A 14648-nucleotide genomic window follows, 5' to 3' on the forward strand; every position below is an offset into this window, starting at 1 on the left:
TTGGATTGAAGCTGATGTGGTTTATTGGACATGCATGATTACTGCATGATTACTAGATCTCATTGCATTTTTATACATACATGTAATGGACATGAATTCAGTTTTTCCACAATCATAAAAGTTTCCGTGTCTTATTCGGATGCTAACTAATTGTTTGAATATTAAAACAACATGGGTGAGCGTGTTTGATTCATTCTGATTTGACGGTTGGGCTGGGCAAATTTAAAACTGGCTTTTCCTTATAAGGCCAGCGGACTGCCTCAACCGTCACAACACTAGCATTATAACGTTACTCAGTGTAAGCTGTAACGTTTAAACTTATTACCGGATAATTCAAACGCAAGAAGCCTGATAAAACTGGTATCAATTGAACTTTGCGTACAAAATACGACATCTCAATGTACAATTACACATGTTAGTGATAATGTGCTGCTTACCAAATCAGTTTTGTCACATTTCGGTTGCAAATTTACGGTTAAAACTTCAACGAAATTCCCACTAAAGGTACCAGCAAAGTCATAATTTGCAGCATGCGCATGAACAATAAGACTTGTTCCCCGTCCTATACTTATTCTCCAGGCATCTTGCAGACTTTCTCCGGACGCAGGGACTGGTACCAAGTATAATGCATCCCATATCTTGTCGGGTGAATGTAAATTGAGGAAACGATGCACGCTCCATGCACAAATCATAACATATTCTGTTCTTTCTTCTTCGTTTCCAAACTTCACCATAAGTTGTTCATTGGTCTAAAGTTAAACACAGTGACACAGTGACTACTGGTTTGAAATAAATTGTTGTAAATGATTTATCTATGAAAATAAATGAGTACAATGTGACCAATAGAGGCTTGACAAGGAAAGGTACTTGTGTTTGATTTGCCTCCCCGTTGATACGTATTTTGTGTTCAGGCTTTGCCATCGGCCTGACAAAACATTCAGCATCCAAAGTGACAGGGCTACTCTACCCCATTAAACTGCAGCTAGCTACCGGTCGCTATAGGGACTGGGACCAGTCCAGTAAACATTTTTTACAAGTCTGTGCACCCAAACCTATTTCAAAGTCCTAGCACATCCTGTCTGGACCGCACCAGACCGATCAAATTGGTCAATCTTTCAAAAGTATGCTTATTTCACGTGATAAACAATTTTGTTTAATTTTTTGATTAAAAAACAATAACAATATAAAATTATTGCGTTTTTAAATGTTATGTGTGTATCCAATGGTTTCATATAAGAATCTGCAATAAAATTTCAACTTTACAATATAAATGTTTCAAAAAACGCAAAATCTCTTTGAAGTATGATCAAAATGAAGAAAATTGTCACTTCTATCTCTAAATGCCCAAACGTTATTAAAGATCATCATGTAGAATCTGATTGTCTATGATCTATAGCATAGAAATCTGTCAAACATATTATATACCCTCCAAAAAACGTTTCAAGAAGAAAGTGGCGTTTGGTTGATGGACTGATTTAGCAACTACAAATGAATACATTTTGAAATTTGAATGCAGTTGAAATTTGTGTACGCGTGGAAGCCACTCCATTATAGATCTCAGTGTATATGCCATTTTAAAGGTTACGTTATGCTCACGCTGAGGAGCCTAGCTATTCTCACAAGTATGATGCATCATTACTACAGTAATCTGCCTGTTACTCATTCTTTCACGTAAGTAAATATTTATGTCGCAAAGTAAGGATAAACTAAAATGCTTGACTTTCAGGAGCTACTCGCACATGCAACTCAATTGGTTTATCATGCTAAGCCCTGAAGCGATAGATAGTGCAGTCTGCACACTTCACTTATCACACTTCAGTCATTCCGTTTTTTTTATATCATACGAGTATATACTTTTGGTTACATCCTTTTTAATATTTTGATTATGTGACGTAACTTGAAAAGTGAAGTGTCACTTGTCCGATTTGAGCTTCATCACGTACGCGTACCAAATACACCCCCACGGAATTGACAGTATACTATTTCAACAGCCAGAGCCCTGAACAGCTGAATCATGTCAAAGTCAGTGAACTTATTGAAAACATAAACCCGTGAAGACATGTACTTTCATTCCAAGAAAATTTCAAACAAATGTCTCAAAAACGACACAGAAAAGCTCTTAAAGTCTTAAATAAAAGTGAAACCTTTGACGATAACGAGGAAATGATCAGTTTTGAAGTTAGGAGGAATCCTGGAAAAAACATAAAACATACAGCTGAACCAGTCTTGGGCAAAGAGCCAGGGTGGGATTTGAACCCAAGTCACAGATGGCAAGAGAGAGAGTCAGTGAGTACTCTTCACCAGTAATGGTGAATGACGATCTTGGGCACTTGGATTTCCTCCTTCTCCTCATACCGGAAGTAAGAGACAAATACCAGTTTGGTGGTACTCATCCAAGCATGCAGAGGATTGACATTGTCAAGCCCAGCAAAAAGTTCTTGCATCATGGGTCTCACCTCTCTGACCAGCTTGAAGCCGCCTGCACTACTGAGTATGAACAAGAACATTCTTCCATCACAACACTCACCTCCGATGATTTTGTTGCCGTGGAGGCAGGGTACAATCAACCTCAAGTGGTCTTCAAAGTCATCAGCCACTTTGAAGCTTTTTGTATCACCATAGTAGCTCCCGTCTAAGCCAAACATGCCCAGCATTCCATATTTTGATCGACCAACAATAAATGCGTTACTCGGATCAAAGTGATACAACATCCGCCCGCAGACTTTGCTTATTTCGTTTGCTTTATCGAAAAAGCGGACACTGGGACAGTCAAAAGCCTCTGTGAGCTGCCCTGATGACAATTTCCACATTTTCATGACAGGTTCATTTGTTTTGTTGGTACCGATGACAATTCCGTCACCAAGATGGCACGACACCAAACAGTTCAACCCTGTGTTGATTGTATGCTGGCGCGAGCCACTTTGGGCATCCCACAAGCAAATTATTTTGGCTTCGTACGCAGCAGCTACTATCTTGTCACGATAGTCAACATGAATAAGGGGGGACCGTCCCGAGCCATAACGAAGACGAAAATTGGAGGTATCTTCAGACCCAAAGACCTTAATTTCATTTCCTACCTTTTCTATCATATCAGAGGTCCGTGGCTCCCCCCAACGAGTAAGATAGGCTCGTATGTCACCTCCAACACTGCCACCGGCTCCACTGTCACCTCCTTCCTCATCACCACCATCATCGTCATCACCATCTTCACCCTTACTTTCCTCTTCATCACCGCTATCATCATATGTATAACGATCGTTTTCGGGATGGGCCGTGCTGACAATTATTTCCCCGTCAAAGAGGACATGGGTTACTTCCCGGTAAAAATTTCCCAACACTCGCAGCTTCTCTCCGGTCTGGGCAGAGAAGGTTCGGACCCGGCCATCCCAGCATCCAACTGCTACAATGCCACTCTTAACCATCAAGGAATTCGGGCTCCCACTAGAGAAACCATCTAGTGTGATGGTGTGCTGACAATCCCCCGTTGACATGTCCCAGATTTTCAGGGTGTTATTTGAGAGACTCCCAGCCAGACAGGCTCCTTCAGCGTCCAAAGCGGCCACTACTAATCCCTCGGTTTTGTTTGGATCCAGCAACTCAGACTCAGCAGGATTCTCCCAATATTCGTGACAGCCAGCTGCTCCGAACTCAAAGGAGACAGTGTGGCAACAGTTGTTGATCCAGTTGGCCTCGAGATGCTGCGCTCTCATGTACACTTCCTTCCATTTGCAAGTCTGGATCAATGTAGATGAATCAGAATCAGTTACGACCATTTCTATCGGGAAGGCAACGCTAGTGTTGCCCGCAGGCAAAGCAGTCGACACCTCCTTGCAAAGATCTTCTGTGGTACCAAAGCGCTCCCATCTCCTACGCCGGCAAAGAGGGCGCCAGAGAGCATCCTGATTGGCCACATCTCTCCAGGATCGATTACAAAGCGCCATATGGCACAGATCTCGGGCTGAGAGATACTGGAGTATGACATGATGCAGTTCTGTTGGCAATGCCACTAAATTGCCAGATAATGACGAAGACTCCATCACTACAGGAGCTGTGTTTGGAAAACAGAAAAGAAAAGTCAGAGAACAATGTACATTCGGACTTTAAAGATCTGTATTGACAAGCTGTACCATCTTTAACTTCAGTTATTAAGATAAAGTCGTTTATTGACACTTCTCACAGTAGCAAGGCCATGTGTTCTAAAACACGTGTGTGCACCCATGTTTACGTTACACACATACTGTGGACATTCCTTTGTTTTCGTGCAGTTAAGAAAACTCAGTGAAAATACTCATTTTTCTTCAACCAGGAACAAGATTTTTGGCTAGTTTTTTGTACAAGGTTTCCTTGACTATTCCTCTTCCTTTTACCACAGATAACCCCTTCCCCCAAATGCCTCTAAACTTCTTTTCCAAAGAGGGGGAAACCTTGTGTGGACATGTGCAAGTCCACACAACGCCATCGTACCCTGCATTATGTGGACTTCTTTTGTGCAGAGGTCCACACTATGTATGCCACGCCTGTACACCTATTTTCTAGGGAAAAAAGTGAGGTAAAAAAATGTCACTGCAACACGTTTGGAGCCCTGACCAGAAAGCGGAGACTTCTTGGCGTAATGGGATTTTTAAAAACTTTTACTACGTTTAAAAGACGCTTTTTTCGACTATTAAGTTTAAATACCGCCACCCAGCGAATCAAGTGTCGCTTGATTTAAAAAAAAAAGATGTTTGAAACATGTCAATTTATCAGGGGTGCTCACATCAGGCCAGAGAGTTGGCTGACCGACTGCCAATTAAGCCAAGAGCACAATTTTCTTGTGGTGAAACAAGCATTGCTACTTCATTGCTGTTTTTCGGTGCAGTGTAAGGAGGGCATTGTGCATCAGGCCTTCAACTGTTCCAAAATTCGATCATGTGTTCTAGATGTACACACTTAAATTGCCATCCCGGATGCAGATGATTGAATTGGAGCATGAAGAAAGTCCACCCATAGCTCCATGATCATGCAGAAGCATAAAGGATTGTTCTGCAGTAATTACATGAATAGTCCAATCGTGTAAGACAGCCATAATTGTCTGGTCTGAATTCCAGAGTCATTCACTCGACAGAGTAATTTTTGACGCATTCATTCGAAGTCTGAATTCAATTTAGAGGTATTCATTCAAAATTCGTCACTGGGAATTCGACTCTCGGTATGAAATTTAGACTTCGAGTGAATAACTGGAAACTGCAGACTTCCAGATTAAACTGAAACTTCCTACTTGGAGTAAATTGCTCTAAATTCAGATTTCAGTGAAAGACTCGAAGGTTTAGACTTTGAGGGAATAACTCGAATATCTAAACCTGTTTATTTATGTGCATACCACCTACGGAAACAACTGTCTACGTATGACTTCTGTACGAGGTTTTTCTTTGAATAGGTATACATGTAAAACAAAAACTAATAGTTTTATGTTATTATTATCTTATTCCATAAAAAAAAACTCAAAAGGGAAATTCATCCATCGATCCATCAATTCCTTTAGTATTTTGTTTTGCTTAAAACATAGGGGGGGGATTCGATATTGTGTCCTCCCGTACCAAATTCATGGGAGACATGTCCCCCCGGATTTCCACCCATGCATGGTTTGATTAGGCCTTTTTTCTAACGTATTTTGTGAAACTAAATTGGAATTAGAACCAGAATGGTCAAAACTGGTGATTTTAGCGTAAAACTTGTTTGTTTCACTACAGTATTTACAGGTGTGAACCACAGAATTAGAAGTTTTTCTGAAATTTTAAGCGCGGGCTATAGTGGAGAAAAGTGTGAAGGTTTTTGGTCCCGAGTGGATGGAAGCGTTTGCACATCGATCCAGCTCAGCAACGATTACCTTCATTCCCGCATTAATCGTACGTCGTTGCGAGCGCAATAAATCCAGTGTTTGGGGAATGAAAGACTAACACAAAGGTGCTGTACATTAACTTTACGTGTTAAGTTCATTAATTCAATGAAACCGAGGTCCACTTGCCATTCATACATACATGTACCTGGGGCAGTTTTTCTATTCCTATTGGTCGAAACACGTCACGTGACCGTGTATTAATATTTCGATAATGCCCGTTGAGACAATAGACCTCTTCACTAATAAATTCACAATTATGCATGCGTGTGCACCAATAGCCTTGGCGGCAAGGGCCATTGGAAATGTACGGGGTTGCGATTTCGATCTTTTTCTCTCAGGTTTGAAGCTTTGTTCAGTTTTTCTTTCCTCCAGAAAACCCCATTAAATCATTTTTGCTTGCAGTTTCTAATCGAAGCGGGATTTTTCTCGTGCGCACATGAGAATGTATGAATGCTAAGTTGTTTTACAGAGTACTAAAATCCCGCTTACATAAGAGACTAATAATGCTAATAATGGTAATAAGGGTATTTTCGTCCAGGGTGAACTAAAATTTCAAATGATTGCGTTGAACATCGATTTTTGAATCTGTTTTGCAAACTTGTTCATGGTTGAGTCGGATTGTTTGACTTAACTAGGTTTTTATTTTTATGACAGGGATCGGTCTGAAAGGGAACGTTCAGCGTCCAGGATGCACTACACCGCACAAGAGTGCATGATACGGATTTGGCAGTAAGGATGTGTGCACACATGTGTTCATCCAAGTGTGATAATACGGTCAAGCAGTACTTCGGGAGCTTCAAAAGATGGTAGAGCTTTTGCGTCAAGTGCGGCTATTCTGCTATACCAGCCGAGCCTATTCAATCTACGCAACTCAGCTTCTGGACACAGGTAGTTCACATCATGTTATATCGTCGGCTATATACGCCATCAGGTGGGCACACCAAATGAATGGGCTAGACGAACTCTTGCACTGATAACTCATTCGTTAGAAACCTTCACGAAGCAGCTAAACGTGCGACGGGTAGAAAGGCGGTGAAGAAAGACGCGATTACCCCAGATTTAATCATCCAGCTCTGCGACAAATCGCTGACAATCAGGATTTGTTGGTATTAAGAGATGTATGTATGATCATAACAACTGCTTTTGTTGGGTTTTTGCGTTTCGATGAGCTCAGCGCCATAAGATGTCGTGATTTATCGTTTTCAGATCATTATTTTTAAATTGTACTACAAAGGAGCAAAGTAGATCAATATAAGTCGGGTCAGGAGGTGATAATTTCTAAGGGCACGACATCGGCTTGTCCCTACACTATGTTGGTTAAATATATATCCGTAGTGGGTATGACTACTGAAACATACGTTTTTCTATTCCGGCCCGTGTTTAGGTCTAATATAGTTTGTAGATTAATCTATAAGGATAAGAAATTAAGCTACACGCGAGCCCGAGAATGCATTTTGAAATTATTGCATACAGAGGCACCTTCGCTTAACTTGGGCTTGCATTCACTAAGGAGGGGCGGTGCAACCGCTGCAGCCAAAAGTCAGGTGGCAGACCGATGTCTGAAGAGGCACTGAAGGTGGAAAAGAGAAGAGAGTACGGACGGGTATATCGAAGTTTCATTAGAGAAGAGGCTGGAAATCACGCCGAAGTTGGACTTATAGGTTAAATTAAGTTCTGTATACAATTTGCCCTATTTTGCTGATAATGTTCTAACTTTGAATTTAAGGTGGCTTTCAAGATTCATCTGTAAAGGGATTAGAAATCACACAAACGTTGTGCTTGTAGGTTAGGTTAGCTTGTATTTACAATTTGTTCTAAATTTATATGTTTTAAACTTTAAGCGAGCTCTTGCTTTGTTAGTGTTCTAACGTCTCTGCGTGCTTCGCTATCGCCATACCCAAGTGTGTGTATGATTAACCCTAACACGCCTCAATCCTCCAACAGGTGAAGGATTGAGGAGTGTTAGGGTTAATAATTTGTTTTGAGTGGCAGTAAGGATAAAACGATACATTTAGGCCCTAATACATATATTTGCATGATTTGAAATAAGGTACCCAAGACAAAGGAGGTTTTTTGTAAGAGCTTTCAGTGTATGTACAGTCAATTCTTGCGCATGGTCATGTGCAGTGCTGGATAATACATGTATGTAACTTTGTATAATGCAAAGGGGGGGGGGTTATCTTTGTATAGGGTCCCACACATACATTGCTAAAGTCTATGGGGTTTATTCACACATCGTTTTATGTCAAGGCATATCTTTTGAATATGTCAGTTTCCTAAATCAGTGAATTTACATTGATAGTGGATAGTTCAGTGGTTCACTCGCAGTAACAAGATATTTGGCAGATTCTAAACCTGAGGACTGGTGGTGAACGGACTCAAGCCGTCACATAGACTGGTCGCAGATCCCAGACACAGTTTCAGCTGAATCCTGACTACTGAACTGAAATTGGAGGAAGCGGAACTGTTTATCCTTTTGAGAAACTTCTGACTCTGGCTGTAAGAAGGGGCTGAAGTCGGCCTAAAATCCGAATAACGAATAAATCGCTCATTTATTCATTATTTGTTCGAACTAGAGTTTCCTAGATTGAGGAGTTCTTCCTAAATAAAAGAGTTATTTCAAGCTCACTTTTGTGCCCTTAACAGTGAAGCAGTTCCCGTTCTTTTTGTGGGTTTGTATACGGGTTACATTATGAATTAGTGAAGAAGTCTATGGTCGCTGCGTAAACCACGCGCTGGCACATGGATACGAGACAGTTTAATCGGGTCTGATAGACCTTTCCACAATGAATTCACAATTATGCACGCATGTATAGAAATGGTCTTGGTGGATAGAAGTGTGAGGGCCCATCAACAAGGTATAAAGGCGCAATTTTGACGATAATTTTTTCTTAGGTTTTCTGGCTCTGTTTTTTTTCTTCAGAAAATCCCATTTCATTGTTGTTGCTATTACTTTCCCATCAAAGCAGGAATAGTGCTCTGTAAAAAGACCTTGTAATAGTGATTTTCCTTCTTAATTCTGACACTGCCATTTGGAGACGGTACATATCCCCAGTGCCGGTACATGTACTATACAAGTGAACTTTATGCACACCACCACGCCTAATGGACGTCAGTACATTCATCCATTATACAACAAGCCGTTGGTCGTAGTGCAACGTTCATGGCTGGATCGATTTGGTGCAAGTATAATACAACAATTGCGCTCCGCAGATGGTATCTAGACTCATGAATGTCGACCCCTTCCCCCCCCCAAAAAAAAAATCTAGCTAGATGAAATTGACCGGATTCTGTAGTTTTCAGTCTGGTTTGTCGTAGGCAAGATCTCACTTCTTCGGAAAAACTCTAAAATTGAAAAAAAGTAAAACAAAATGTCAGCCGAAACTGAAAATATTCCACTACCTTATACAAACCACTTTGAGGCTAAATTTCACAATCATGTAGCATTACCAATTACCGCGATTGGCCAACGCGTTAAAAACTCTTGGAGGACAAAGTTTGGGAAGCGCTTGTATTCCGTTTGGTTCACGAAGGTCCGGTCAATTAACCAACGCGCATGGTAAAAATTGTTAATTAGAAGCAAAACACAACTGTAAAAGACCAATCGGAAGTAATATATCCGTCAATGATCATGCGCTGTCCTTGCGGGCTCCTTGTTGGGTACCCCACAAGAATTTAACGAAATAGATTTCTGGAATTTACCCAAGAATGAGGAATTTCCAAGGTATAAATTTTACCTATTGGAAACTGTATTTTGCATATTAGTCGAGAAGATAGGAAACACAAGTGAACCCAGGAAAGATAGCCTGGTTCAAATGGGAGTGATTTTGAAACTCAGTGAATAATTTTAAGAAAAGAACAAAGGACCGGAAATGCCACATAAAAACACAAATATGAGGGTACGTGCAAATGTGGATACGGTACCCTGCATGTATCTTATCATAATGCAATACAGCCATTTGGGTTTAGTCGTAGTTGCCACAGTTACGGTATGGGTAGGTGTTTATTTATTGGCTAACACTGCTCAACTGGGAAAATTACGTTTTTATCCAAATGGACAATGTCATGAATGTGTCAGACGTCATGAAAGTCTACAACCAGCAGCAAATACAACACAACGCAACACAAAATCGATGGAAGCAACTTACTGCAAACTTTCGACATACTCACGTCTGCAGTAGAGATGTCCTCTCATTAATATTCAAATAAGTTGAGATAGGCTGTCTGTTTGGCCTAGGTCCCGTTTCCCACAAACCTATATATAGAAATGCAATTTCTGTGATTTATATGTTAGGCGTGCATTCTCACCGAACATCCCAGTGCAAAGGTGGTAATCACGCTGTCCAAACGGAAATTCAGTTCTGCGCATGCTCAATGATGAAATGCTTCAGACAGCGCCTTTTTGTGCTGGCAGATCACACGTTTCGTCGTTGATAAAAATAGAACAATAAAGTCACATTCTCAAATAATCAATTGTTTACTTACAGTAAACACATTTATATGTGAAAAGTATTCTTCCCCATTTGTCAGACATTTCAAAGAGATAATTAGAACGGACAAATAGTTAAAATGTGAGTTCATTGCCTCAACACCACACTTTCAAAAATTCGAATTTGTTTGCACACACATGTATACCTATTTTACATACAGAGTGTGGACTTTCCTTTGTTCTCCTGTGGTTAAGGAAACTTGAGAACAATGCTCCTTTTTCTCCAACCAGGATAATGATGATTCCCTGGACTGTTCCTCTTCATTTTGCCACAGATAACCTCGACCCCAAAATGCCTCTGAAACTGTTTTTCAGAGAGGGGGAAACATTGTGTGGACGTGTGCGAGTCCACACTACGCCATCGCACCCTACCTTATGTGGACTTCTTTTATGCAGAGGTCCACACTATGTATGCCACGCCTGCACGTGTGGCAGATTAACGTAATGGTACCGCCCACGATCGTGTGTGAGACCCACATTTGACCCCAGGCCAGCCACGGTGAATGAGTAGTCATGAATATTTTCATGGTACGTCCAGAAAATTTCATGTATTGTAGGCTGACAATATTTCTAGGTATGTAGTGTATTTTTCGGAGGTTTCTCGTAAGATTAAGCAATGCTAAAAAGTTTATTTTAAGGAACTTACGTCATGAGAAGAAGTTTCTAGGAGAACTGTAGACTATAAAAACGGGGGAGACAGAGAGAGAGACACACCCTGCAAGAGAGATTTTGGAAGGCAACTCTACCGTAGGCGGGCTGTGAGAAGTCTTCGACTTGTTAACTTCTGCACCATTTTAACATGTGGTGGCGAGTCGTCTTTGGAGCGGCACTTGTAAGTTCGTCCAGACCAAGTGAAATGTCGAGCAGAATTTTAATCCTGGAAACACAGTTTGGGAACTGAATTCAGTTCCACTTTGTGGGAGCACAAGTCCCGTATTTGCGACGGTCATCACGCCCTCTCCGTTTCGTCTCGAGGAAGGTCACTCTTTTTGGACGCGGTCTTCGTCCCCATTGCGGCTCAATTTTGCACCGTCATGGACTGAACTGTTTTTCGCCATCTGTGGAGACAAGCGTTCTTCAAAATTCACTAGGGTGCCTTGCGAAGTTCTCGCCTGTAAGAACACCTTGTTTATGTAAGATATTACTTATCATTGTCAACTTTTTCCAATCAACATTTCCTTACTATTTTCTTAGTGCAACATTCGCATGAAATCATTCTTGTTAGTTGTTCCTTATATCAGTGTTACAATGTATCTCGTTTGACTTCTTTGTTGCATCAGAGAAACTTAAAGCGTTGGAACAATTAATATTCATAAATAGTTTGGAGTTTTTGGATCAGAACAAATTTGATGGAACAATATGTCTTCAGTGATTTCTCTCCACACCGAGTTCTCCTACTGCTTTGTACCTAGCCACAATACAGAAAATCTCTCGACGTGCCACCACGGCAACTTAACACTTCTTTCTCAAAATGCGAATTCAAATACAGTGTCCATGAGGTTTGTTTTTTGAAAGGTCACGTGTCGCAATCTAACCAAACAGTATCAATTTTTGCTTCTTAATATCGAAACACAAATGATGCATCGGGTGTGCGTAATAACGAAACATAACTATACTCTCACTACTGTCGTTTATATCCAAACTGATGATTACCAATGCCATCTAATTCGAATAATTGCTACGAACAATGAAAGCACGCTAACAATTTACATACGGTCTACGCTTTGTGACGGCAATATGGAGGTCCAAAAGTGAACGTCTGCCTGTCTACTGTCACAAAACAGTTTAAACATTATTGAAATCTCATTTTAAAAAAATTATGCTAATATATTTCTGCAGCACAGAAGTCAGATTAATTTTTTACCCTTAAATGACGGTTCAAAAAAGACAGCATGCTTTTTTACGACCAGAAAAGCTGATTGAACACTTTTCTACAAAAGTGTTTTTCCACTTCTCTACTCTCCGAGAGATTGGATTGAACATGTTATCACCGTGATGTCAAAGTGGCCATCTGCCTTCCTGCTATCCGTTACCTCCATTCCATTACCCATAAAATTATGGACCGTGCTCCGCCAACGCCATACTTCAGTCGACGACACACAGTACGGGCGTAAAACCTTGGCAGTGGGGATATACATGCATTCCTCGACCCCACCCCCACGGGCTAGTGAATCATCTCAACTCCTCCCCACTTTTTTGTGAATTTCTGCGATGTTGAATGACTAAAAGGTATTCAGTATCACTTCAAAAATGGAAAGCAACTTTTAAAGTCATTCTTATGCCATTATGAATACACATTACAGATGTACATCCATGAATTATCACGGACACCGACCGCTATTATAGAGTCATATCCCCCCCCCCACTTTTCAAATTTTTATGGCCGGGCAAGCCATCCCCCTACCTTTTCCCACCCCCATCACACCAATTTCCGATACAATTTTACGCCATTGACAGACAGGCACAAAGGAGCAGCACTGTGAGAAGTTTTCAAATTGCCTTCGCGCGCAGTGTTGCCGGTATATTTTTTTCCATCGGGTGCTTCTGTCGTTTGTTCATCCCGTTGCGCCAGTGGGCATATTCTAACTATGTATCTGACAAACCATCAATGTAACCTGCTTGGCTGCTGAGTTAGAACAACGTTTTTGCCGAAGATGTCAATCAGCTTAGTTGCTGACAAAAAGTACAAAGCATAATGTCCATTTCTGAACAATCAGTCTGTCAGAAAAAAAATGAAATTTGATTTTCACGTAGCAAAAAAGCTGGAAAATATATTTAAAAATGCATTTCGGCTAATCGTTCAATGTGCTTTTCTGATAACAGAAGTAACAAACAAGAAATGCCAAAAATCAAAGAATGACAATCAAACATAACTATAAATATATACATGTAGTTGTGGCCCGTGCAGTTACAATTGCATTCTAATGTTTAACAGCTCTGAAAACAAACTATCGGCGATTACTTCTTCGCAAATGTGTCGCGAACGAGTTATCAATCATTAGTAAATGTAGTCATTATGAGCTAAGAAATTTCTTTTCTTACTTACACGGTTATTTCTTTTTATTTTCCAACGAAATAAGCCGAAAATATTGCAAACTTCAGGGTCACCAGTTTTAGAGGTATAATTTTTAAATTAATTTCATAATATTTAAACAAAGAGAAACTTGAAAGAATTGCAAAACAAGCCAGCAAAATGATCGGTGAACACAAACAACTAAATGAAGCATGCAAGACCAAACTATTGGAGAAAATAAAGGAAATCCTATGTAACGATTCTCAGCCACTCTCCGACTGTTACCAATTCACGCAATCAGGAAAACGACTCAGGTCATTGCCCTCCCCAACCTCACGATTCCTAACATGCCTAAAGTGTTTTGTTCCCACCTCAATGCGCACCTGTAACTCTTACCTCTAAAGTTTCCCTTACAATATTTCCCCCGGCTCACAAATTGCCCATATTCCTGGCGTTCTTTATGAAGAATTTTAATGATCATATTAATTCCTTAATGAATGATATTTATGTATTTTGCTTTATTTTTAAAATTTTTTTTTTCAAATACCTGTGCAGTTTTGTAACAAAATGTAAGAAATGTAAGAGCGAACAAAGCAAATTTTCTTCTATGCTTACATATTTGGACAACAAATACGAACTGAACTAAACTGAAATTTAATACAGGCAATTATTCCCCTCTTAAACTTCGGGTATGCGTTGTCTCCACTTACATCAAACCGTCAAATAAACTACAAGAACTAAGCCTTTCCAATGGTAGCAGTCATGTAAGGACCAAACACAACCTAGTCAGTTCCTATTCCGGTATTCAGGCACACGTTAAACTTGAAAATGGCTGCTTATGAAGCCTTTTGAACACAAGGCGTCCTTGTAGCTCTCTCTTTATTACATTTGATATGGCAGGCCTGATTATTTTTGCACATTTGGAGACTGAATTCAGATCAGATCGTTCGTCATGACCATTGTCAACTGCCTCTCGTCCCGCTTTTGTAGAGTGCAGTACACCTGGCATGTTACCCCTATGTTGTTATACAGCCATGCTGGTACATATTCGGATATTTTTAGCAATTAATGCTTTGCGTGTTATTGTTGTATTCCATATACTGTGCGCTTCCAGTGTTTGTTTGTACAAGCCCTCAAATGAACTTTTTGCAAAAAAGTTTCATATGAGGACAACAGTTTAAGTGATGACAGTTCTTCATTGATTTTTCCTTCTGACATTTACGTACATACTAAAGTCTATTGGTTTGATTTTGGCAACAGGCTCTTCG

General features: G+C 40.3%; 1 protein-coding gene across 4 annotated transcripts in view; it reads right to left on the minus strand.

Annotated features, from left to right (window-relative positions):
* Window positions 1-14648, minus strand: part of LOC110977971 (uncharacterized) — a 40280-nt gene continuing 25632 nt past the window's right edge. Inside the window, exons 2-5 of one of the 4 annotated variants that reach the window (XM_087130220.1) lie at window positions 11014-11425; window positions 10049-10133; window positions 3078-4048; window positions 2355-2487 (exon numbers count right to left, since the gene is read on the minus strand). In XM_087130220.1, the coding sequence (XP_086986346.1) occupies window positions 2485-2487; window positions 3078-4048; window positions 10049-10073 (999 nt within the window). In that variant the 5' untranslated portion in view covers window positions 10074-10133; window positions 11014-11425 and the 3' untranslated portion in view covers window positions 2355-2484. The other 3 variants (XM_087130215.1, XM_087130218.1, XM_087130216.1) reach the window with 3 other exon arrangements.

This window comes from Acanthaster planci, linkage group LG20 (genome assembly GCF_054643075.1).
Source record: "Acanthaster planci isolate LZ-2023a linkage group LG20, COTS_SCS, whole genome shotgun sequence".
Taxonomy (NCBI): domain Eukaryota; kingdom Metazoa; phylum Echinodermata; class Asteroidea; order Valvatida; family Acanthasteridae; genus Acanthaster; species Acanthaster planci.